At 39.6% G+C, this 27,606-nt stretch overlaps 1 protein-coding gene across 4 annotated transcripts; it reads right to left on the minus strand.

Moving 5' to 3' along the window:
* Nucleotides 1-6,413: 6,413 nt before the first annotated feature.
* On the minus strand, nucleotides 6,414-9,899 carry ARL4A (ADP ribosylation factor like GTPase 4A). Of its 4 annotated transcripts, none has more exons than XM_036010567.1 (2): nucleotides 9,503-9,899; nucleotides 6,414-8,390 (listed from the first exon to the last, which is right to left on the minus strand). In XM_036010567.1, exon 2 carries the CDS (start codon nucleotides 8,301-8,303, stop codon nucleotides 7,701-7,703), a length of 603 nt encoding a protein of 200 aa, XP_035866460.1. In that variant the 5' UTR covers nucleotides 8,304-8,390; nucleotides 9,503-9,899; the 3' UTR covers nucleotides 6,414-7,700. The 4 variants fall into 4 exon arrangements, with proteins under 4 accessions (XP_035866460.1, XP_028381358.1, XP_035866459.1 ...); XM_028525557.2 differs by having other exon boundaries at nucleotides 6,414-8,393; XM_036010566.1 differs by lacking the exon at nucleotides 9,503-9,899 and adding an exon at nucleotides 8,815-8,929.
* Between the last annotated feature and the right edge of the window lie 17,707 nt (nucleotides 9,900-27,606).

Genomic DNA, 27,606 nt, shown 5'->3' on the forward strand with positions numbered 1-27,606 from the left:
ATAAAGCAAACATTGTACTTTTTAGAAAAGCACTTTTTTAAAAAGCCCGAATTTTATAATATTGAAATTATATAAAAATTACATAATTCAGTTTGTTTGTTTGTTTGTTTGTTTGTTTATTTGAAGCATGACTGGATTTTCTCTTAACGTAATGGTTAACTTTGGTGACTATCAGAATCACTTGGAGGCCTTGTGAGAACAGACTGCTGAGCCCAAAACCAAATACATATTTGTAGGTCTGGAGCGAAGCCTGAGAACTTGCATTTTGAGCCAAGTTCTTTGGTAATAATGATGCTTCTGGTTCAGGGACCACACTTCGAAAACCACTGTGTTAACCCATACCAACTTCATTCACTGAAAAGAGTTTCTACAGTATATATCTACGTTGCATTATCTGAGGTAGTCTCCAAACAGGAGAGGAGAGGGTAAGGAACAATGCTCCAGGTAATTCTTCTGTTTTGGCACCTCTTTATTTTCTTTCTTATTACAAAACCAGGGGAGACAGGGCCCAAAAAGTATGGATTTATTGTTTTACTAATAACCCAAGGCTTTCTACCTAACTTGTTTATAAACCAGTGCCTAATATGAGTAATCTCAATCCAATAAAACATAAGCAGAAGACATTTAAAGAGACCAAAGCCTGAAGGTAATTAAAAATAACACAGCACACATACCTGCCCCCCACACACTACACAAACCACCTCTGCCATCTTTCAGATGTACACACAATACTGTCAAGTTTCCATAGAAGGGTCGGTACACAGATTACTACTTATTAGATAGAATTTGTAAATTGACCAAAAACAATCTCAAGGCAATTTGAAGAACTACAATATTTAGACAGTTCTAGATTTTTAATTTCTGTAGTGACTTATTTTATATATATACCAGAAAATAACCATGTTTTACATTTTATTTGTTTCTTAAAGAGGAAGGCGAAGGTATTTTTGCTAAAATAGATTGGCGCTTTAGTAATTTCAGAAAATTACCCATATTTCAAGAAAATTCAGTATATTTAGTCAATCCCAGGTTCCGCCATGCTCCCATTTTGTACCACACTACATAAGTGCTAAGAAAAACATAGTAAGAGCTTTTTCTGGAGCCTTAGATAGAGGCATATGTGAACACAGTACTTGCTTCCTCCCAGGACCTCATCAAAACTAGAACTAAACTACAGAACACTATCATTCACAACAACCTGAAATCTAGCTGAATGGAAGTCCTACAACTAGGGAATTAAACAAGCCACAAAGAGACTGGTAGGAGGGGTGGGCATGCAGAATGGGTTGGTCATACACTCATGTGTGGTGAATAAAAATATAGGGAGGGATATCTTGGCTGCAGAGGTCCCCCTCGGGAGTGAGTGGTCACAGCCCCACACCAGGCTCTATAGCAGAGGGTTCCAGTGCCAGGAAGTAAGTCTCCACAACTTCTGGCTGTAAAAACCAGTGGGGATTGAAGCTGCGGAAGATAAACTTCTAGAGCCTCAGGCAGTTCCTCTTAAAGGGTGCACACACAGACTTACTCAGATTCACTTCCTCTGAGCTCCATCATGGGGGCAGCAGCCTGAAAGGCACCAGAGACATACAGGGAGGAACTTAATTGTCTGGCATCAGGGCAAGAGCTGAGAGGGCAGCTTTCCCCCAGACGAGAGTTCTGGCTCAGACCATTATTCCTTTGATGAGCCCTTTCCCCACAAAACAAGTAGGCGGGTGGCATATTTGAGACTCCATCAACCTGACTCACACTGTTTGCAACACCCTGGTGATTCCCTGAGGCCCTGTGCCACCCAACATTCAAGTCCAACCCAAGCTGTTTCCAGTGGCTTCTCCATACAAATGGCCTATCTTAGCTCATGCTTCAGATTTTCTCAAATCTCTCAAACAAGCAGCATATGGCCTCAGTGAGTCCTGTACCTCTTGCTAAATGGCCTCAGGCCCAGAACTAGCAGTAGCTGGCCCTTGTTCACAGCTTGTCCTCACCTGGGCACCTCCAAGCCCAGCACTAATAGCAGCCATCTGTAGATCACTTCGTAACTCACTCTGAGTGGCCCTGGGCAGAACACAGGCAGCAACTGACCTGGGGCTGCACCGCCTGGGAGATCCCAGAGCCACTACAGCCAGTGGACAGCTTCAGACCATGTTGTAGCATCACCACTCAACCACCTCCAAAGCGGGCCCCTGCGCAGCTGATCCGCCACAGTGGTCACACCCAGTTCTTGCAGCTGATCAGCCAGGGGAATAAATCCCTCCCTTTGACATGCCAACAGCAATCAAGGGTCAACTACCTCTTGTACACCCTCAAGAGGAGGGTGTACAAGCCCACACATGGGGCGCACCTTGAGCACAGAGCTTAGGTGACTGGGGAGGTTGTGCCACTGGACCCTAAAGGACACCCACCACATCAGGTCATTCTACCAAGCCTCAGAGATATACTACCTCTACCTAATACATAGAAATAAACACAGGGAGGCTGCCAAAATGAGGAGACAAAGAAACACATCCCAAATGAAAGAACAGAACTCCAGAAAAAAAACTGAACACAATGGGGACAAGCAATCTATTAGATGCAGAGTTCAAAACACTGGTTATTAGTATGCTCAAGGACTCACTGGGTACTTCAACAGCATAAAAAAGACCCAGGCAGAAATGAAGTATACAGTAACTGAAGTGAAGAATAATTTACAGGGATTCAACAGTAGAGTAGATGAATTGAGAATCAAATTAACGATTTGGAACTTAAGGAAGCAGAGAAAAAAATCAGAACAGCAAAAAGAAAAAAGAATTTTAAAAAATGAGGACAATGTAAGGAGCCTCTGGGACAACTTCAAGCATGCCAACATTTGCATCATGGGCATGACAGAAATAGGAGAACAAGGAATTGAAAATCTATTTGAGAAAATAATGACTAGAAACTTCCCTATCCTGGTGAAAGAAATAAACATACAAGTTCAGGAAGTGCAGAGAATACCAAAACAAGATGAGTCCCAAAAGGCCCACACCAAAACATAATTAAAATACAAAAGGCTAAAAATAAGAGAGAATCTTAAAAGCAGCAAGAGAAAAGCAGTTAGTTACCTACCAAGGAGACTGTCAGCTGATTTCTCAACAGAAACTTTGCAGGTCAGAAGGGATTGGCAAGAAATAGTCAAAGTGATCTAAGCAACAACCTATACCCAAGATTACTTTATACAGCAAAGCTGTCATTTAGAATCAAAGGACAAAGAACTTCCCAGACAAGAAAAAGCAATGAAGTTCATCACCACTAAACCAGTATTATATGAAATGTTAAAGGGTTTTAAGAAAATCAAAAATATAAACAATAAAGTGGTAATAAATACATATCTAAATTATTAAATAAAAAATAAACAGAATAGAAATAGACATAGATACAGACAACTTTTGACACGTCAGATAGGAGGGGACAGGGGAATGAGTTAAAAAGGTAAAGGGATTAGGAAGTAGAAATTGGTTGTTAAAGAATAGTCATGGGGAGGTAGAGTCCAGCATAGGGAATATATTCAATAATATTCTAGTAGCGATGTATGGTGTTAGATGGGTATGAGATTTATGGGATGATCACTTACATATGAAATGTCTAATAACTGGGGTGTACACGTGATACTAATATAATAATGTATGCTAACTATAATTGGAAAAAAGATTTTTTAAAAAGAAGAGCTTTTTCTGTAATAGTCTCCTTTAAAATAAGTCTTAAAAAAAATACACATCACCTGGCTGGCATTGCTCAGTGGATTGAGCATGGGCTGCGAACCAAAGTGTCGCAGGTTTGATTCCCAGTCAGGGCACATGCCTGGGTTGCAGGCCACGGCCCCCAGCAACTGCACACTGATGTTTCTCTCTCTCTCCCTCCCTTCCCTCTCTAAAATAAATAAATAAAATCTTTTAAAAAAGATTGCTTAAAAAATACACATCAGAAAATAATTTTGCTATTAGTAACAACTATCAATTAGTTCACTATGAGTCGGGGACTCTGCTAGATATCATATATTGTCTCCTTTAATCCTTCCAACCAAGTAAACCAAAACGGTAGGTATATGCCTCAGTTTACCAATTAAGAAATTGAGGCTGATAATAGTTAAACAAATTATCCAAGATTAAACTAATAAGTGGTGAATCCAGGATTCAAACCTGGAATTATATGGCCATCATCAACTATATCACACTGCCTGTAAACATATATTGATTCAATAATATCTACCATTTTTTGACTTACCAAATGTTTGGTGATGTGTTAAATAGTTTACATTATTTCATTCAAACTTCTCAAGTTTCTATGTGAGTCTTCATTTTACCTAGAAGGCATTCACACCATGAGATGTTTCAAGGAACATGCCAAAAGGTCACATGTGTAACAGCAGGAGAGCCAGGATATGAACCCTAGTACAACTCCAAAGCTTCTGCTGTTTTTAGTTCACCTAACATTCCCCTGACAGAGCCTCCCATATAGGTGGATTTCTAACTCACATATGCACAATTGGATGCATACTTCAATTGTAGTTAGTTGCAACTATCTGACATACATTTTGATATTAACTTTATTAGATTAGCATGCTGTATTGGCTCATAATAAGCTTTAATTTAATTCAATACCCCAGTCTTCAATTTAATTTGTAATTAAATCTGGTCTCTAAACCGGTTGCCCTTAGTCTAACCTTAGCTGATTTTGAAACTAAGTGTACATTCAACATTCTGCTTTATTTTTTTATTGTGGTAACATATACATAAAATTTACCATTTTAACTATTTATAAGATGTGTATTTCACATTAAGTATATTCACAATGTTGCACAAGCACCATCGCTATTCATTTAAAGAATGTTCTGCTAAATTTAAACTTCGAGATTCCATGTTGTAGTAGTTAAATATTAAGTGCTATATGACCAAAAAGTCTAAAAGAGAAATTTTTGTGTGTGTGATGACACCATTGAGTTTGTGTTACTCATGAAATTGTATTAAATAGAACCTTGAAAGATCTACCAAAGATCTCCTTCCAGGTCAACATGTATAATTAATGAAACACTCTTTAAGTGTCAAATGCCTTGTACAAACAAGAACATTCTAAGTCTATGCCTTTCCCTTAGTTCATAACCATCATTCTTCTATGGACTAGTGATTCTCTATATAACATATGTTTATACTAATAACTTCACTCTTTAGCTTCCAACGACTTTTTATGATTAAAGTATACCTTTTTCCCTAAATGTTTACAAACCATTTTAGAATATCTCTGAACATTTAAATTTTAAGTCTCTTAAGTATCAAAAGTTTTTTTTTAATTTAATGTTGCTTTTTACAGTAATTTGAAGTTGGATTTGTCCAGGCCTTGATTAATATTTGGTATTGAACTGAATAACCTCAAATATAAGAAAATGTTAGAAGTACACTTCAGAAAAAGTGTACCTTAATAAAAAACTAGATATGAAAACATTGTCTAAACTCTTCAGGGTTTATTTTAAGACTCATTTCCTACTATCCTAATGGTATTAACAAACAGAATAGATGGTGAGGAACTTGAATTTAACAACCTGGAAAACCTTACAATGAGTTTTGTAATTGAAAAATATACTTTATAAATAAAGGCTGGTATGATGTTAACATCATTTTCTCTTTTTCATTTTTTGCTAAAAAACTTAGATGACATGGACTTGCTTATCTAATTCTTAGGCTATAAAATAAGTCTCAACATACAAAAAAACAAGGGCAAACTTTCAAGAGACTGTGAAAAAAGTACTATTTTATACAGCAAGTATATAAAAAGCAAGAAAGGCTGAAAAGTCTGAATTAATTCACTTTTTTCCCCCAGCAAGCTTTATGAATCAATTACGGATCTAGTGACGTCGTAGTAGACACCATGATTTCATACCACTGAAGAGTAAATAAAGGCCCGCCCAGAACACATGTCCAGAGCCTCTGTCACACTTCAGCAGAACCAAGCCACTACCGGGCTGTGTAACCTGCTGTCGAAGTCTTCACAACCCTAATCAAAAGCTTCAGGGAAAGTGGAAATACAGTAAAACTCAAACACTGTTCTCCTAGTGCCTCAAGTAGTTTATTGGTAGTTGTTATCCACATTTCTATAAATATAAACATTCTAAGTGACTGTCACTAGTGCAGGTACATTTAACATATGAAAGCTCCACAGGGAGCTACTTTATTTTGTGTGTAACAGGAATCAAGGCTCCAAAACTGTGCCAGAAACAAAACAAAACAGAGTAAACAAACAAAAAAAACCCTTGCTAACAAAATGAATTTCTTTTGGTTACCTTCATTACAGATAACTAACTGTTGGCTTTACACATAGGAATTATGTTGATTTGTTCATATATGATCACTGGAAGTTAGGTCTTTGCCTGTAGGTAAGAATTAGATAAAGGTTTTTCCTCCTTTTAATTTATAGCGTTTTGGATTCCAATGTAAACAGCACCAGTGACTTTTCACAAAACATAGCTTTGCTACTTTCCCCTTCATTTTCAATAATCCTAATTCTTTTCTGCAATACTGTATCATTTCTTCCTATTTATAACCAGGGCTGGACTGCCTGTGTAACACTGTTCAGTTTGTAAACAAAAAATTAAAGCTCAGAGCATAATATACGGTATCTCGTACATTTTCACTCCACAGTGCCTCGGGTGCTGTTTATAAAGCTTTTGCTTCTCTCAAAACACTACAAAAATATATGAAAAACCACATCTGTGTTTAGCCAGCAAATATTAATAAAACATTTTACAACTGGAATGCTTTAGAGACCATGTATTGTAATTACATCCTCTTGTCTGAATTCATCAATTGCTTTCTTCAGAAATCCAGACATACATCCAAACATAAGCATTTATGATTAGTCTACATGCCCAAACTTACTATATGAAAGAGTTAAGTAAATTATTTCAGGTTCTCCCAGTGAAAGTGCTTCTGATAACAAACTATTTCTAAATAACCCCCCCTGAAAAGGTATATTAAACCTGTATAGAAAGATGTATAGCTATTCCTGAAAAGTAGAAGACTACACACCAAAACATGCTTCATCAGGAAAACTAATCCATGCACTTGAATATGCCCCAAGTACTTTATTATTTTACGGGAGAACAACTTAAACATTGTCTAGAATTCAGATATAGCATTACATTATTTTATTGCAAAAAATGTCAAAATTCATTTGGCTAAAAACTAAAAAAACAAAACACTTCCTCCTTGTCCCTTACTGAGTGGACCAATGTGATCAATATAACTGTATATATATTAATCTACCTTAACATTTCCATTCATTAACATTTATCTTAACATACATACAAAGCCTTGTAAGCAATTTCCTTGTGAAGGCATCCCCCAAGAAGACATACGCACAAAATACTAGACAGATAATCTTCTTCAAAGTTTTATTTCACTAACTTCAGGTCAAATTTCCACAACTGTTTTCTGGTCAATTTACTATCTTTGCTTGGCTTCCCAAAATGGTAGTACCAAAAGATTTGTGGGGTAGGGAGAAGAGACCATTTTAAGAAGCACTGCATTTACTCATCTTCACAAGGCAACAGAGTTGGGCATCTGACTGTTCAGAAAAACAAAGCTTTAACAGCATCCAGGAGGGCAGGCAGGCAAACCAGGCTGTAGACACTCTTCCATTTGTCAAAATCAGACCACAGAAAACCTACTCCACACAGATATGAACGGTATCACCATTCATCTTTTCTTTTTCTGTTGCCGCAACATTTTTCTTCTTTTAATTATCATATCATGTAGTTTCTCAAGTCCTTCCTTTAGTCCATCTCCTATGATTGCACAGGTGGGCTGCAAATGCCAGGGAGTTGATGAGCTCAGTTCACCCATTGCTAACAATTTCTCAATTTCTGAGAGAGACAATGAGTTCCTTAGGTCTTGTTTGTTAGCAACTATAAGTACAGGGACTCCTTGATTTTCTGATATCCTAGTTATTTTGTGAAGTTCAGTTTTCGCTTCTTCCATCCTTTCAACGTCAACAGAGTCCACAACAAACACAATGCCATCTGTGCATCTGGTATATGACTTCCACAGTGGTCTTAATTTCTCCTGACCACCTACATCCCAGAAGTGAAAAGTGACTGTTTTAGAATTTCCCAAGGTTACCTTAATTTTTTCGGTGTTAAATCCTTTGGTAGGTACGGTATTTACAAATTCGTTGAACTGCAGCCTATACAATACAGTTGTCTTTCCAGCACAGTCCAAACCAAGAATAACAATGTGGTAGGACTGAAACGAAGGCAGGCTGGACAGGATAGAAGTCTGGTCTGACAGTCCATTCCCCATTTCCAGTTTGCAACAAAGTGTTCCAAATTGAAACGCTTTCTTCTTACTGCTTTACAACTTCTCCTCCTAAGGGATCCAGCTATGAAACTGCTGAGGGGGGAAATGAATAAGTTATTCTTGTGAAATAATATACATTTTTCCCTCTTGGTGCTAAAATACACAACACGAGGAACTTGATAAATAAAACTTGCTTCGGTAAACAAACCAAATAAGATATGAAACGTAAGCAATCCAAGTCAAACGAGAGAAAATCATTGTGATTCAAATTCTTTAACATTCTGTCAATTTGTAGTAATGCATACTTTTCAATACCCTTTTGAGTTCCCAAGCCTCAAAGACCCCATTCCAGATCGCAGTACCCACCCAAGCGCCTTTTGGGGGGCAGAAAACTCATAAGCCATAATCTTGTAATTAATCACGAGGCTCTAATTCCACGTACTTAACAGCATGCCCAAGGTCACTGGTAACCTCGTACCTTGCCCCCACCCCCGCAAAAAACCACAAGGCTCACCTCCCGAACTGGAGTCTCAAAATGAGAAAGCATTGGTAGGCGTTTCCACCCGGTGGGGAGAATCCCTGCACGTCCGCACAGCTTAGCTGTCCAAGGAGCTCTGGCGCTTGATGCACTAAAACCGTGGTTTCAGACTTCAACCACGCCCACTCCTCACGGCCCACCCATGAGTCCAAATCCCATTGGTCATCCGAGTAAACTCGTCCGTGCTAGGCCCGCCCCCGCGCCCTAATCTGTGAGAGTAACTGTCGCTCCCGGGCGGCGGAGCCTGGCTCTCCCGAGGTCCACAGGCACCACCTGTTGCCCTTAAATTGGAAAACAAGGCGCCCACGGAGGGAGCCGAGCGGCCCCGGCATAGCAGGGGAGCCTCGGCCGGTAGGTCAGGTCACCAGCCCGCTTGCTCCGCCCGCCTGGGCGCACCTGCAGCGCGGGCCACAGACGCCACACCGCGGCTCTCACATCCGGGGCCCACGGTCACTGTCGGCGGTTTAACTCTTTATCCGCTGGCGGGAGGGAGCTCCCTGCGGCCGTGCGGGCGCCCAGGCGTGAACTACCCGACCCACGGCACCCCTGAACAACCCCACAGTCCCCGCAGCAAGAGCCCTTCAGCTCGCCGCGCCGCGCACAGCCAGCCAGACTCCCGCGACAGGGCGTGGCCACACCGGCTGCCTGCCCCGCGGCGGCTCACCTGACAAACCGTCCAAGTCTCTTCCAGACCCCACATCGCTCACAGCCGCTCTGGAGGGCACCAGCTAGCCCTGGACGGTGGCAGGGGCCCGGACGCCGCTTCGGGAGGCGCCGGGCGGGCGCCCCGGGCGAGGCCGTCCTAACGGTGCTTCTCCGACCGCTTCCCGAACCTGCCGCGGCCCCGCCCCCTTTCAGCTTTGGTCCCGGAGCGGGCCAGGGGGGGCGTACGGGAGCCAGGTCTCCTAGCAACCACAAAACAAGGTCACGTTCGATCCCGCCAGGAACTAGCGGGTAGCAGGCGAACTGGGGTGGGGCTTCTGCTTTCAGCCCTGGGAGCCGTTGCTTTCTGCAGCCAATAGCTGTCTTCGGTCGGGCTCCGGGTGTTCCATTCTGAACCTCGTAGCTTTAGGGCGCTGTAGGGCTTCCTAGGGGCGGTGGCCGGTGACGCAGGTCAGGGGTTTTAGAGGACTCGCGATGGGCGGTCCGCTTATATAACGTGTCACGTGTAGGTGCTTCTCACCCAACTGGTGTCTGAAATGCACCTTCCTTTTGCAGAGCAAATAAATAGTCTCTCTTTCACATGATCCTAGCAACGTTTCTGTGAGGGGGCTACGGGTAGAAATATCCTGTTTTTATAGATGAGGACATACACTGAAAAATTAAATGGCTGCTTCTAATGTCCCAAGGAAAATTAGTGGTGGTTCTGGAACTTAATTTTGTAAGTCTACTGACTCATCAAGTGCATAATACCTTCCAATGGATAATTCAGATTAAATGCAATTATGTACTTGACCCATCAACTTGCAAATATTTATTGAACACCTAATAGGCAGTAGGAACAATTCTATGTGCTTGGGTATAGAATGGTCAGCAGATGCAGTATAAGGCTTGCCTTAATTGTGGAATCTCGTTAGCCATTTACAATAGTCATCAAGCAAGTGATAAAGGGCTTATTGCAATGACTTAGTCTCGTTTTCTTGGGAATTTAACAGAATTCATTACTAAACTGGAGAAGTATGATCCAATGACAACTTTCTGTTTATAATAGCTTTGAAATCAAGTAGGTTCTTCCCACATTAGTTTCAGGGATGCATTTTTGCAAACTTCCCTGAAACGAAAGGATGAGATAGGAAAATATTGAGAGCTTCCAGCCTGACAAAATTATCTTCACTCACTGCACTTCAACGTCAGAACCAACCTTATAACTAGAGCAGAGGATGGTAAATTACAGCCCGTGGGCCAAATTCAAGAGATAAGAATGGTTTTTACATGTTTAAAGGGCTGCAACAGAATAGATAAGAATATGCATTACAGACCATCTGTGGCCCACAAAACCTAAAAATATTTGCTCTCTGGTTCTTCATAGGAAAATGATACTTCTGCTCTATAAGCAATAAGGATCATATAAAACTGCTATAAATGATACAAAAAGTGATGACATTTATGAAACACACTGTCTATTTTGTTGCACAATATTCCTGTAGAAGGCCCATTCAGGTATTTTATTTAGATGCTACGCCAGGAAAATATTCCCGTTAGGCTATAGTGCAACTCTGCTGAGGAGCTCAGGGAACTCAAAAGGATTCTTAGTTTAACTTTTTGAGGGGAGCACAGTGCCATCTCTTGGACTCTTTAAAAATTACAGCTATTAAGATGTCCCGGTCTATCTACACTACAGGGAACCTTGCAGTATTTCTTTTGGTCTGAATAACTATGAAAAAAAAATGACTGAGACACTAGGGACTCTGTGAAACTCTGTCCTTACTTCTGGTTTTCCAAACTTGGCTTATAAAGAGAATCTCCTGGTAGTGCCTGTCAAAATATAGATTCCTGGTTCTCATTAGGGACCTCCCAAATCAGAATCATCAGGGGAGGGGCTAGTGATCTGTATTTTTAACAAATATCCCAGGTAATGATTAGACGTTCTGAGGAAATGGCTAAGTTTTCTCCTTTCAAAACAAATCTGATTAAAAATGAGCAAAGGAACTGAAGAGATATTTTTCCAGGGAAGACATAAGAACAGCCAACAGTCATATGAAAAGGTGCTCAACATCACTAATTATCAAGAAAATGCAAATCAAAACCACAGCGAGATATTACCTTAAACTATTAGAATAGTCATTATAAAAAAAAGAAGACAAGAGATAATACATCAGCAAGGACACAGAGAAGGGGGACCCTTGTGTTGTGCTGGTGGTAAACCAAGATGGAAAGCAGCATGGAGGTTCCTCAAAAAATTAAAATACCATATGACCCAGCAATCCCACTTCTGAGTATATATTTTAATGAAGTGAAATCAGTCTTGAAGAGATATATGCACCACCAAGTTTATTGCAGCATTATTTATAATACACAAGACATGGAAATAACCTAAAGGTCAATGAATAAATGGATAAATAAGTTGTGAGGCTATATATACATGATGGGATATTATTCAGCCTTAAAAAAGAAGAAAATAAATTTGCAAAAAAACATGAATGAACCTGGATATCATTATGCTAAATAAAACTAGTCAGACAAATACAATACGCTATCTATATCTGAATTTTTTTAAAATTTTATTTATTTTTTTGAGAGACAGGAAGAGAGGGGGAAAGACAGGGAGAGAAACATCTATGTGTGTTTGCCTCTCACACCCCACCCCCACCCCCACCTCCAGGGACCTGACCTGCAACCCAGGTCTGTGCCCTGACTGGGAATCGAACCAGTAACCTTTTGGTTCATAGGCTGGTGCTCAATCCACTGAGCTACACCAGCCAGAGCCAGGGTACAATTTTTGACAAGTCTGTAAAAAGAGGATGTCAGAAAAGAAGTACAACCCAAAATTCATTTAGAATGACTCCTAGATAAGAACCCCCAAGGAACATGTGTCCAAAACCCTCCTCCTGAGGTCCAGCTCCCTGCAGTTTAAAGTCACAGGACCATTTGTCTCTTCCTCTGGAGATGGAGGGCTTTTATGTGCATCTGGACACCAAACGCCAAGAGGCCCAGTGGTAGAAAAGTGTCATACAACATTCCATACAAGGCCTACTTTCTATGTCCCCGATTCTGGTCTTGGACCTGCCTCTTCTGGAATGACTGACAGAGAGAATGTCCAGTCCAACAGGGCCCCAAAGCAGCTATTGCATCAGAGCAGATGAGTCCTGATTCTTCTCAGTTTAACTAGCATTCTGTGCTATATTTGCTTTCAACAGTCCAGTTCTGTCCAATCCTTTTTCTATGGATAGAACCATAGAAATGGTTCTATCGTCTATCACAAACATTTTAATCATCTCTGTCACAGGTTTTATGTCCTCTTGTTGGAGTGTTCTAAGGCTCAGTTTTTAGGTCTTTACTTCCCCTTAAGTAATTCCCTCCAGTACCGAGTTTTTAAATATCCTTTACTCTCCAATATTTGTCTCTAAATCTGGACCTCTTCCCTGAAGTCCAAAATTGAATGTAAGCACCTCTAACAACTCCTAAACAGACCCCTATACTCAGCATTTCTCATCCTATACATTGGCAACCTGATTTACCTATTTACCCAGAGCAAGAACCTAGGAATTGTCCTCAGACATCAAATCTAATCATCAGCAGGTTCTGTGGACACACACATCCAGACATGCCGACTTCTTACCACTCCACTGATGTCATTCTAGTTCGTGTCCGTTGGGTCCCTTGTCCTCAGCTGTCGTCTCTCCTTGGAGAAAGCCATTTCCCAGGGCTCTTTCCGGAGTGAGGCCTTTCCTGAATATCTTATCTAAAGCATCCGCCCTGCCTTCCCTTCCCTGGGGCCATTCTCTATCCCTTACTTTCCTTTATTTCTCTTCCTAGCACTTGTCACACGCAGTATAATGTGCCTTGGTTTATCGTGTGCCCTCACTAACTGGCCCCTTCTTTTCCATTAAAAGTTCTAGCAGGCAAGGATAATGACAATCGTGCTGCACCTAGTAGGAGCTCAGTGGATTTATTGAATGAACATTAATATCCTAAGAATAACTGCTCAGACAGGATCCCACAGGTCTCCACAAAAACAAGTAATAATTTTAAAGGAACAGTTTCATACAGAAAACAAGTGACTTGTAACGTATTTATTTTTAAATTGGCAAAAATTCCTATAGAAACAGGTTTGAATTCACCTTGTTACAAAATGGAATGCTTAGCTTCTCAGTACAAAAATATCTGCATTACACTTAACAGTTATTTCAGTAGTCCCAAGACTAATCCTCAGGTACTTTCTATGTTTTTATAACTAATGTGGTTTACAACTAATGTGGTCACTGGTTGGGGTCACCAGTTTGACTCCCAGTCAGGGCACATGTCTGGGTTGTGGGTTCAGCCCCTGGTCAGGGTGCATACAAGAGGCAACTGGTCAATGTTCCCCTCTCACATTGATATTTCTCTCCCTCTCTTTCTCCTTCCCTTCCCTACTCTCTAAAAGTAAATAAATAGAAATCTTCAGAAGGCATTTTTGTTCTGACTTTGGCTCTTGTCGCACAACCTTGTTTATTCCTGGTAATTAATAAAAGCCCCTCCTCATGCTGTCTTCCTAGCAGGGTGGCCCCCTCTTCCCTTGTGCCAGGACCACTGCAGCCTCTGCACAGATCCCGATCAATCATTGAGTTATGGCTGTAGGTCCTGTTTGGAGCAGCAATACTGCAGCAGAGACCAGAACAATAGTGGCTGAAAAGCAGAGGTGATGGAAGACTGGCCATATCATCCTGGACTCCTCACAGTATTTAGAAGTAAGTTTGGCTGTTTGAGTTCCCGTAGTAATAGCATCCTTCAGGGAGAGCGGAGAGTCCCAGGAGAGACACTGGTCTTTCTGCTGACCTAACATTTGATCCTGGCGTGGCTTTATTTTAAAAAATAAGATCAGTGACCTTATTTATACCCATGTTCTTGAGGTGAGTCATATCAATCACAGAATAGTCATCAAAGTTATTATTATTATTATTAGGCCAATCTCAGATCTTTGGTTTAGGAAGATTACTCTAGCAAAACAAACAAACAAACAAAAGGTGAGACTAGAGGGAGGACTAGTTAGGAGGCTCCATAAGACTCCTGGTCAGAGGTCATGAAATTCCAGAATAAGATTAATAACAGAAAAAATGGACTGAGGGTGTTAATGTACAAAATTAAACTGAGTAAATTTAAAGATCTAATTGGCTTTCTTCAGTGATCGTGCATCTGGTACCATGCCATCCAGCATCTAGAAGGTGGTTTGAGGGGAGGGACTGTACACAATGGAAAGTTTTTTCTTGTTTGTTTTAATCTTTAAAGATTTTTTTCATAACAAGTAATGTGGAGTATTATATTAATTTCAGGTGTACAGAGTACTCATATAACTTACAAAGCAATCCCCCTGATAAGTCTGGCACCCACGCAACTCCAAAGTTATTTCAGTATCATTGACTATATTCCCTAAACTGTACGTTATACCCCTGAGACTGTTATGTAACTGCCAATATCTACTTCTTAATCTCTTCATCTTTTTCACCCAGCCCCCTAACTCCCATCCCATTTGACTACCATAAGTTTGTTCTTTGTACCTATGAGTTTGTTTCTGTTTTGTTTTATTTTTTTTAGGAGTTATTAGCAAAAGAGAAAAAAAAAGGTTTAGACCAGGACATCTTTTTAAGGCAAAGGAAACAGCAAGGGTTTATCATGAGGACCACTTCTTCTTCCTTGGTGGTGGTGGGGTGGGGGGTGCTATGGAGAGGCCTCACACGACAGATTACTTCTCTGGTACAGACCAGAATATCGCCGACTGGTTGACTGAAGTTACAGTTCTGGTAAAGTTACAGTTCAGACTTGGTATCATGGGTTTTAGCTACAGCTGATGCCATTTGGAGCCTGTGGGGTTTTTTTGTTGTTGTTGTTGTTTTTTAACCCTTTAACAAGGTAACACAAGTTAAATAATTTGGAGAGAACATTGTCGGGTCTTAGTCATTGATGAGATGTATGGTACAAAGAAGACGTCAGTCATGTGGCTCTTTTGTGTATTTAGCCAGAGGAGCTAGGAAAACAGTAGAACATTATTAACAAACAATGGGAAGCCCCACAAGGAAGCCGGTGTGGCAGCAGACAAAACGGACAAGTCTGAAATGAGTGTGCAGGTAGAAGTGGAGGTGACTGAGGCAAGCACACACAGAGCAGTCTGGCCCAGTGGTTTTCAAGGCTGTGATCAGAATCACCTTGTGAGGTCCGTTTGCTTGTGTGTCTGTTTAATGCAGGGATTTCTGTTAGAGTTGGAATTTTTAGATTACAGTTTGATATATCATAATTGGTTAAGCAGGGAGCACATTTTGATTTCCTCACGCTGTGACAAACTGCCATTGATTAGGATGCTATACAAACAGATGGACGGTCCAGGGAAACAATGATTGGAAACCCAGCAGCAGGCATTAAAATAAACACCGTTTTCTTCGTCAACAGCTGCTTTGTGTGGCTTCCTGGCTCCTATGTCAATAGTTATTAAAAGTGGTAAGTTGTGAATAAGAATCCCAGTGCGAATCAGAGTTCTGATGTTGAGAAAGGGCAATCACAGGTGAATATGTATGAAATCATAGATGAATTTCCTTGATTTTGTATCTATTGTGCATCCATGCTCTTACCATTTTTAAAAAATGGTGCAGGAAAATTATTTTCCTATATGACTAGTACTTTTTACCTTCCAATCTTTTATTTGTCATTGAAATAGTTGTTTTAATAGCACACTTGGTGATAATATTTGTTTTTTTTACAAATACAACTCTAATGCATGGTCAAAAGGTTTTACAGTTTTCTGTCCTAGATCTACAGAATCAGACTACCCAGGGGTGAGGTCTTTCAAAGCTTCTGACATGAGAAGTAGCTGGAAATCATTGGTTGAAGCTGAGGATAAAAGTGGGTGCAGGATAAATTTTCCAGATTTTCTGGCTTAGAAGCAAGGTAGGTATGTGATTACTAGAAAAGACGGGAGGGGAGAAAGTTGGAGGAAAGCCTGTGTTTTCACATGCATAGCGATCTTAAAAACTAGATTACTTGATAACATTCTCCAACTGTCAGGAGGGGGCCAGAAGACATGGGGCCAAAAGAGACGGGGGTCAGAAGAGGTGTGTTTGCTCTGTCAGGGGAGAACGCTACTCTAATTTGTAGACAGTCCAGCCCAGTGTGTATCAATACTGTGATCTTTGTGTGCAGAACTCAAAGAGCGCGTGAGTGGAGGCTGAGGGAAAAATGGCTACTGTTCAGCTAGATTGAATTAGTATTGCTAGGTGACCGATAGAGGGGTCTTCCTTTCACCAGAAAGGTGGTGTGCTGCTCAAGTGCAAGACAACCAGCTGACCGAGAAGATCTGAGACAGGAGTGGAAAGGGCGCCCTCTGTAGGTGATGGAGGATCACAGGAAAACTGAAATGGGAACTTAATTTTCCTATGTTCTGCAACCAGTACAGCACCTGACAACTTATAGGCAGTTAGAAAATATTTGTAGGATGAATAAATTAGCAAATTAAATGTGTTTAGAGTCTTTGTGCCCCATTTCCTCCTTGAGTTTTTTTTTTTTTTGGCGGGGGGAGCATAGAATAAAGTTACTCTATGCACAACACCAATAATTGTTAGATAAAACCTACTTTGTCAATATATTATTTTTATTTTTAGCATCCTGAAAGCTACAAAATTTATTAACTCAACAGTATTTTAGTCATAAGTAATTAGGATTTTAGAATTATTTTAAGGTCCTGAATATGTTTGGTGTGAACCAGGTAAACCGAGCAAAGTTACTTACTAATTTCTGACCTTCCATGGAAAAGAAAGATTAAATTGCTGCCTATTTTCAAGTAATTTAATGAGGAAACTGAACCCTAAATTTCCATCTGATAAGTCATTTGCATTTTTATAAATATCAGTATTTGTTAAGTAAATGAGTAAAGAGCATTTACACTGTATAAAGTAACTTAAAAAGAAGTTTTTATTTATCAGTTATTCTCCAACTGCCTCATAAGGAAAGCAAGATCTGTGTGATTTATTCTGATCTTATAAGTAGAGAAACTGAGGCTCCATGAGGTTAAATGACTTGTTTGCTGAGGGCACTAGGCCAGTGTTTTAGAGATGTAACTTGGCTGACTCCCTGTGAGGGCTGGGCCTGCGACCACAGGCTGACTCACTCCGGGATGTGGAGGGAAAAAGGTTCTTTGGTAAAGTCTCCACTATAACAGATTAGGGTGGTGAAAAAATATGGAAGAGTATCATGTCCTTGTTTTAAAAGCACATTTCCTGTTTTTAGCACCATAATCTCTTGGTATGCTATGCTTGTCATGAAGATATAATATTTAAAGATTACTAACTGTCAACCTGGAATGTATTGAGAGCTGGCAATAAATGTATGTTCTCAATCCAAAAGGATTTTATGGTCTTTAGTCATCTCCAAACGTAGTTTCCAAATCAGGAAATGAAGTAAATTTAAAGTTCAACCCTCACACAAAAATAACTAGTGTTGGGGGTCTGCTGTCTCCTATTTAAAAATAAAACTGCTTTTTTAATAGAAAATTGGGGTTTTCTTAGTGCCCCAGTGATTATCATATGTGAAAGAATGGGTCTTTACCTTTTATTTAGAATAGTAATTTTCTGTGATATAAATTGAAAGTATGAAGGATGCCTTATGACACTTAGAGGCAATATACTTCTTTAGGAACCTAAAAATTAAATTATTCAGATATTCAGACTGGGATACCATGTTTTAAATCATAGCTTAAGACATAGTTACAAATGTACTAAGACAGGTTCTCAAATACTTCTAAAATTCTGAAATTAAACTTGTCTCCAGGATATTCTAACCACTGCTCTGGCCAAAGTGGCTCAGTTGGTTAGAGCCTCATCAAATAAACCAGAAGGTCACAGGCTCGACACCCAGTCAGGACACATGCCTGGGTTGCAGGTTTAGTCCCTCTACAAGAGGCAATCAATCAATGTTTCTCTCTTGCATGGATGTTTCTTTCCCTCTCTATCTCCCTCCCTACCCTCTCTCTAATATCATTTTTTTTAAAGATAGGAAGAGCAACAAGTGGAAAAGTTATTTGAACAAATAATAAAGGAGAACTTCCCCAATCTGGCAAAGGAAATAGACTTCCAGGAAGTCCAGGAAGCTCAGAAAGTCCCAAACACGTTGGACACAAGAAGGAACACACCAAGGCACATCATAATTACATTAGCCAAGTTAAAAATGAAGGAGAGAATCCTAGAAGCAGCAAGAGGTAAGGGGACAGTCACCTACAAAGGAGTTCCCATCAGACTGTCAGCTGATTTCTCAAAAGAGACCTTGCAGGCAAGAAAGGGCTGGAAAGAAGTATTCCAAGTCATGAAAGACAAGGACCCACATCCCAGATTGCTCTATCCAGCAAAGCTCTCATTTAGAATGGAAGGGCAGATAAAGTGCTTCTCAGATAAGGTCAAGTTAAAGGAGTTCATCATTACCAAGCCCTTATTTTATAAAATGTTAAAGGGACTTATCTAAGAAAAAGAAGATAAAAAACATGTATAGTAAAGTGACAACAAACTCACAGTTATTAACAACCACACCTAAAACAAAAACAAAGACAAACTAAGCAAACAACTAGAAGGGAACAGAACCGCAGAAATGGAGATCACATGGAGGGTTAGGAACAGGGGAGTGGGAGGAGGATGGAGGGGGAAAAGGTATGAAGAATAAGTAGCATAGGTGGTAGGTAGAAAATAGACAGGGGGAGGGTAAGAAGAGTATGGGAAGTGTAGAAGCTAAAGAACTTATGACACATGGACATGAACTAAAGGCAGGGAATGTGGATGGGAGAGGGTGTACAGGGTGGAGGGGAGTGAAAGGGGGTAATGGGACAACTGTAATAGCATAATCAATACAATATATTTTTTTTAATTAAAAAAAATTAAAAAGATACCCTAAACACTAAATGTAAAAGGACAACATTGTCTCAAGGAAAATTTGAAATACTAGAAAGCTATGTAATCAATAATTACAATAATTCCATTTATGATGACATGATAAATGGAAAAGCATTCAATTTGAAATCCTGATCTATATAAAATAATTTGTGATATAGACCACAAAATAGGGCTCAAATTTACCATGTTAGTCTCATAAGGCAAGATAAAACTTTACTTCATTTAAAATGATGTATAGAGGAAGTGTAAATGATCCACAAGAATATTTTTAAATGACTACAGATGTGTGTGTATGTGTTAAAATCTAACTATAAGAACAATAGTTGCTAAACTATCAGTATCAAAATAGCAATTTAAAGTGTAATGTTTGTATCTAAGAATAAAGTTATGACTCTTTTTAGTTCTGTTTATTTATATCTGCAAATGGTATACATAAATAATAACTGTTGACAAGAATGTGGAGAAAAGGGTACCTTCATGCACTACTGTAGAATGTAAATTGGTGCAGTCATTATGAAAAACAGTATTTTTGGAGTTTCCACAAAAATTAAAAATTGAGCTAACATATCATCCAGCAATTCCACTTCTGGGTATTTATCTGAAGAAAACAAGAACACTAGCCTGAAAAGATATCTGGACTCCCATGTTTATTGTAGCTTTATTTACTGTAGCCAAAAGAGGGAAGCAAACTCAGTATCTGTTGACGGATAAATGGATGAAGAAATTGTGGTATACATACACAATGGCATATTACTCAGCCATGAAGAAGAGTGAAATCTTGCCATTTGCAACAACATGGATGGACCTCAAGGGCATTATGCTAGGTAAAACAAGTCAGACAGAGAAAGACAAATTCTTATGATTTCACTTATGTATAATGTAGAATCTAAAAACAACAACCACCCGGCCTTACCCCTTACCAAAAACAAAATGAAAAACCCAAGCTCATAGATACAGGGAACTGATCAGTGGTTACCAGAGGTGGGGGTGGTGTGGGAGAAATGGGTGAAAGGGGACAAATGGTTAAAAAAAATAAGTAAATATACACAGAAAGTATTAAGAATTTTGTATATTTTATTAAACACAAAAATTATAAATGATGGACATGGTTAATATTTTCTATTTTCTGTCACTAAGTGCACTTTTGATTTATTTAATTAGAGGTTAGAGGTGGGTGTTGGATTAGTTTGTAATGCAGGAATGGAAGGCAGACTGTGACTGGATCTCCTGAAGTTCACATACAACTTGAAACTCATATTAAACTTACAAAGTATACTTGTATGCAATAAAGCAAAAAATAGACTTTCTTTTCTTTGGATAAATAGATATTAAAATTAATCTTCTAAAAGTCAAATACCTTTAATAGTTTGTATCTGAACCTAAAATTTTCAAAATATTAAAAATTTTCATTTGTTTCAATTTTATTCAAATGTTAAAGAGTGTATTATTGAACATGATGTTAGAAGTTATAATAAATTCCAAGAATATAGAAATGTTTTTATATTAAAAGTTATACACAGCCACTGGTGGGAATACAAAATGGTGCAGCTGCTGTGAAAAGCTCTCCTCAAAAGGTTAAACACAGAACTACCATAGAAGCCAGCAATTCCATTCCTAGGTATACACCCAAGAGAAATGAAAAATATGTTCACACAAAATTTTGTATGTGAATGTTCATAGCAGCATGATTCATAATACCAAAAATGGAAACACCCCAAATGTCCATGACATGATAAATGGAAAAACAAAATGTGGTGTATTTATACAAACAAATGCTATTTGGCAATAAGAATAAATGAAATACTGATGTGTGTTATAACATGGATGAACTGTGAAAACAGTACACTAAGTGAAAGAAACGAGCCTCAAAGGACCAAATACTGTGTGATTCTATTAAATGTCTAGTACAGGACACCTATAGAGTCAGAAAGTGTATTATTAGTGCTGTCTAAAGCTGGGAAGGGGGCAGGTTGGGGGAAAAATGGGAAGTGAATGCTAATGGGCATCGGGTTTCTTTTTAGAGTTATAAAAACATCCTAAAATTGATTCTGATGATGATTATATAGCACTGATTATACAAAAAAAATCATTAAATTGGTAAAAAGGGGTAGGGCGATAGCAATAACTCCAAAACTAATCAGTTTATACAAGTAAATCATGTTTCTTTTAAAAAGATTTACACACTTGCCCAAGTAGAAGGATATTTAAATCTAGCACATTTAGAGAAGTAAAAAAAATATATTGGCAATACTCACGCTTTTCTGGATAGATACGTAGGCTCTTATTCATGTTGCGTTCCGAAGAACTAACATTTTAACTGAATTCATTATAGTTCCTTTGCTTCAGTGGGAAAATATCATCAGGCTTGAATAGATCTCCTTGAGTTTTTGCATCAAAATATCTGCTCATCTGCAGTGTGACCGTTTGACAAGCAAAGAATTAACATACACTAGCTGACTCTCTCCAGCTCCACATGCGAGACACCATGAAAACAACAGAATGCCTTTCAGGGGTCCGGTTCAGAATTGTGTCCATTTTATGTTTTCATCTCACAGATAATCCACTCCAAATAAAGTATGAAAATTGCACCACTACAACATCAAAGCAGCAGAGTAAACACAGATTAATCAAAGGTATTTGGCAACCCGCAGTGCCAGTGGATAAAGACACAAATCTCAGTTTTGGCGGCTGTGTTGTATACATTCTCATCCAGGCTGAACATTTGAACTCCTTACCAAGCTGAACACTCATGGGACCGGTAAAACTTTGGCATAAACACAGACGGTGCTGTGTATATGAATCTCTTTGACAGCCCGATATTTATGTCTTGGAAATTAAACATGCACATATGCAAAGACAGAGTATATTGGTACATATATACCATATTTATAGACTGTCTTCTTGGTACCTATTTATAAAAACGTGCAAAAGAAATACAGAATGTTCTTTAACCATTGTTGTAATAGATCTCACCACATAAATCTCCCTTCATGATGTTAGCCCTAAACAAAAACCCTAAAAATATCCCCAAACAAATTTAATGAGCACTAAAGTTTAAATTTGCCTTGTGTTTCCCTTATGCCCCTTCTAGGAACCTAAGTCTAAGTGACTTAAAAGGGATCAGGACGTCAGATTTCTCTTTTTCCATCCTGAGGAGCTCAAATAACAGATCATTTCACACATGGAATAAAGAAACTATTGGTTCTTTTTCAGATTTGTTAGATAAATGTTGCTAAGGCAACTTGGGGAATTCTTCTGAGATCGTGGAACTTTCTGCATTATCCACTAGTGTTCTGCAAGCACAGCCCTCACTGAGGTCAGAATGAGAAATGGCAACATCTCATTTTTCTTTTCCCCCAAGGAAATTTCACCTCCAACATTTTGGTCTGCATGTAGCAGTCGGGGTTCTTAGCTCCCAACCAATGAGATGAGTTCTAGTTAATTAGTAGAAAGGGGCTGGATAAGGATGTTGGGTAGCTTTTTGAACCTGCAGGAGGGCCAGGGAGAGCCTGGCTTACAGGTTGTGCTGTCAAGAACCATGCTGAACTTCTTTCAAGAGTTTCCTGTACTGCCTCTTCTTATGATCTCATCTATTTAGCCCCTGTGACTCCACAGTAACTGTTCTCACAGAAGTCAGCAAAGGCTGCACGAGCTGAAGCCGACAGAGAGTTTGTGCTTTACCTTCCTGATCTCTCGGCGGCTTTGAGACTGTTGACACTATTCTTCTCCAGGTTTCTCTGGTACCAGTCCTTGCCTCCTGTCTCTCCTTTTTTTGCCCTTTCTTCTCAGACTTCTTAGTAGGCTTTATTTTCCCTACCGTTTCTCTCTTAAATGTTATTCCTCCAACTTTGTCCTGACCTCACTTTTTCTCTCTCTACATGCCTCCTTGGGCTTCCACAGTTCTGCTTGTGACCCCAGGTACCATCTAAATGACAATGACTCCAAATCTGTATCTTCTACCCGGTAATATATTGCCTAAGTGCAGGGGCATCCAACCTGCAGCCCACAGGCCACATGCAGCCCAGGATGACTGTGAATGTGGCCTAAAACATTGAGATTTTTTTTGTGATTATGTGTCACAATGTATTTAGTGTGTGGCACAATACAATTCCTCTCCTTCCAGTGTGGTGCAGAGACGCCAAAAGGTTGGACAGCCCTGGAAGTTGAGACCTGTGTTTCCAACCCTTGAACTCCCGTAGCCTCATGGACATCCCACAGGCATCACAAACTCTCAGAGCTGACTGGTTTTCACATCGTGTCTTTCTCATGGAATGACAACACCACCCTCCCAGCCAGCTGAGCCAGAAACAGGCCATCACCCTCCATTCACCTGTTTTTCTCCCCTGTTATATCCAATCACTTGCAAAGTTCTTCCTACTGACTTTCCACTTCAGTACAGTGTCCGCTATTCACTGTTCATTCCTGAAGCCACTACTCTAATTCATGCTATTCCCATCTCACATCTGCATGGCTGCCTGCTTCGTCGGTCCTCCTGCCTCCCTTCTTACCCCCTCCAGTACATTCTCCTCAGGATTTTCTGCAGCCAAGGGGAACTTTTAATCACGCAAAATTGGCTTCTTTATCTAAAATCTACCCGTACCCCACAGTCTCCAAGGATAAAGTCTAAGCTTGTTAACATTTCAAGGCCTCTCACTGACTGTGCTTCCTGCTTGCTGTATCAGCCTTAATTTTCACACAGCCATGTGCACTGTCTCATGACATTCAGCCACATATATGCAGTGACCTGAATAACTGAATGGCTGTGATGTTATTATTATTGTTATTATTTACCATATGAAGAAATCCAGGGGTAGACAGTGCAGGGCTAGAACAGAGGCTCCAAGGTATGCTCAACCTCCCAGACTCTTCTTATGTCCTCCTATGCTGCCACTCACAGCTCACAGCTTTCCTCCTCTGCTTACTTCATGGTTACAAGATGGCTGCTTCACTTCCAGCAAGACAGCCACATTCAAGGTAGGGGATGAAGGAGGAAGCAACGCAGAAGAGATAACACCTATACTGGAAAAGAAAAACCTACTCATAGGTCACTTAACCCTCTGCTCAGCTTCCACTTGCCAGAACTCTGCTATGTGGCCCTTCCCTCTAAGTCAAGCAGGAAAATGTAGGTTTTTGTTTATTTTTCTGTTTCTTTTAATCTGGTTGTTTTGATCCTTTAAATAAAATCAGAGTTCTGTTCCTAAGAAAGAAGTAAAAATTACATTGACTAAATAAGAGCATTTTCCACAGGAACGTTCTCTGAATTCCTGAAACATGAGGTATTCTCCGTCAGGTTCTTTTGTCATCGTCTCTGCTACTCTCTTCACCCAGAACCATTTTTCTTAACTCTTATTTGTCTGGCCAACTTCTACTTATTCCTCCAGTCTAGCTTAAATGTCACTTCTTTCAGAATGTCTTCTTTGAGCCACTCCTATTCCACCCTGCTTCAAATTCCAAGCCAACCTCCCTATGTACTCTCAGCAAGACTGGCTTTTTAAAATGTGGTATAATTTTCTCTTAAATTCTCAGACTTTCCCACTAAACTGAGTCTATTTTGCTCATGATTACATCACCATAGCACAAAGTATATTCACTCATTGTAAGCTGTTGAATATGAAATAAGCTGAATATGATAGAATGGAAAGGATGTATATATATTCAATATGTTATAATATATATTATATATATATTCAACGTAGTATACAGAGACCCAAGAAATTAGAACATAAACACACTTGAAAAGAAATATGATGTGAATCGTATGGAGTGGATCAATTTTGGTTGCTATTAATAATACCCCCCTCATCCCAGCCTCGTCATGGCACTGGCATTATTCTCCCCTGGGTCACTTGCATCTTTTTCTTAGATGTGATACAGTGGGCAGTTAGGCAGACATGAGCAGAGCAGAAACAACAGTCCAGGTAGAGAAGGTCAGTGGGACAGAAATTCCCAGATGCCTAGCAATGGGAAAAACTGGGAAAACAAAGACTGTAGGGTGAGACCTCCCCCTACCCCAGAGTGGCCTTTCCTCCCCTAGCACATTCCCAGCATGCAGTTTAGACCCCCTGACCTTTCATTTCTCTGGTCATGTGGTTTGGGCTCTCCCCTGACCTCTCCTCCCTTTGCATGTCACTAGTCGTGTGGTAAACCCCCTTAGAGGATGAACAAGGTGGGTGGAGAATAGCCTCATATGACTCCCATACAAGCCCTCAGGACAATGAGGGTCTAGCCTGAGTCAAATAGTAATTAATAACTAAGCTTCAGGTCTGTTGGCCACAGAGACAGAATTTTGGTCAAACTAGAGATACCATCTAGGCCTCAGTTGTGTTTTAGCTCCAGGCCCAGAAAAGCAGCAAAATCAGACCAAGTGACACCATGGCAGACATCAGAATCAACTCTATTGACTAATGACTCCCTTATCCTGGCACCAACCAATCAGTGGAGACCATGACCCTGAAAGGACACACCTGGAAAGCTGATGAATATTCTACTGAGATCCTCCCCGAAGAGCTCACCTAACACCCCACCTTTGAAAACCAGATAAAAACCACAAGATGAAAGACTCACTGTGAACTCCCTCTCTCTCTAGAACATGCCCAGACCTTTTCTTCCCCCTTTCTTACCCCCAGGCATGTATCTTTGCTTTCTTCCGCCAAAGCTCAAGGGCCCTACTTTTGCCTCTGTAGCTTGTTTCCTGAGCCCATGCACCCAGGATGTCTCACTTCTATCTCATGACTTTCTAAATAATTTGTTTGCATTAGAGAATTCATGGCTCTGAATTCTTTCTGAGCCAAACTCCAACACCAAGGTCTATCTTCCAGCATCTGGTTCTGTTTCACGGCTAACAGATGTGTCCTCCTTAAGATGTGGGTATACATAAAACAGATCAATGACATTCCATAGAGCTAGTTACTTTGAAGAAATGAACAACTAGTATAAGGATTAGGGTTAAAGTATATATTGGGTAATGGGGCAAAGGAGAGATTCTAATATTTCTCTCATACACCTTGGCAATGAAAGCTTTCTAATTAGAACAAAATAGTTTTATTTCCATTTTATGAAGTCTTATTCACAAAGCTGATCAGAAAGATCAGCTTTCAAATATTATACATCTTTCTACATTTTCCAATGTCTTAGCATTTAAGAGATACCAAATAAATATATGCTAAATGAAATATATGTAGGGAAAGTGGCTGAACATGTCATTATCATTGTGAAATAATTCCTCATATTAGAAGAAAAATGGTGAATACTGATAAAACTTATCCAAGAAACTCTTGCCTAGGGATTTTCATGTTGAGCTCTGAAGAAAGCAAAGGCTTTTTGCATGTTTCTCAGGCTTAATTTTTTTCTCAGTGCAGAATTCTGTAGTTCTTTGCTAATTGTTCTCTAACCACATGTACTGGTGATTTAATACAGAAATCCTCAGTCTTGGCTAAACATGGACTCAGAATCTAGACAAATTATTTATGAATTAATAATGCTTTCTGAAAATTAAAGAAAAAATGAAATATAAAATGAAAATTAAGATGATTTAGAAGAGTTTCTATTTGCTAACCTCATTCTAAATGGGTCAACCAGCAGAGAATATACTTTGGAAAAACAAGCTATATCTATGAACTAAACATACAACTTTAAATTCTCACTAATATGAAAAATGTACACCATTGAATGATGACATGATTTGTGGTGAAGCCTTTATATTTTCAGCAAGCTATCATAAGGTCATGAAAATGATGGAAACAGATAAAGAATGACTTTAAGGTATGAGTGAAGTTAAAAGTCAACTTGTAAATAAACTATTATGGTAAACATTCTGTATAACTTCATCCAAATTTATCACATGCACTGATATAAGGAAGGTCTGATTTTTTTTTCTGGGAAAATATTTGCTCCTAATCCTAGAGCAACATCTTCCCTATCCCCCCTCTCTTACTTTGTGTTCTCTCCTAGCTCTACCGAGATATAATGGACATATAACATTGCGTAAGTTTGAGGTGTGCAGCATACGCGGACTGCTACATTTGCATGTTGCAAAATGATACCACCGCAGCATAAGCTAACACCCCCATTCCATTCCATGGCAGGATCACCATTTCTTTTGTGCGTGTGTGGTAAGAACATTTAAGATCTACTCTCTTAGCAACATTCAGGTATACAGCAGAGTATTATTAGCTTAATTACCACACTGTGTATTAGATCCCCAGAACTG

Source organism: Phyllostomus discolor, chromosome 10, assembly GCF_004126475.2.
Source record: "Phyllostomus discolor isolate MPI-MPIP mPhyDis1 chromosome 10, mPhyDis1.pri.v3, whole genome shotgun sequence".
NCBI classification, from domain to species: Eukaryota; Metazoa; Chordata; class Mammalia; order Chiroptera; family Phyllostomidae; genus Phyllostomus; species Phyllostomus discolor.

Excerpts from the sequence above, each read along its gene's own strand:
- ARL4A (XM_036010567.1), bottom strand. The coding sequence starts at position 8,303 with ATGGGGAATGGACTGTCAGACCAGACTTCTATCCTGTCCAGCCTGCCT.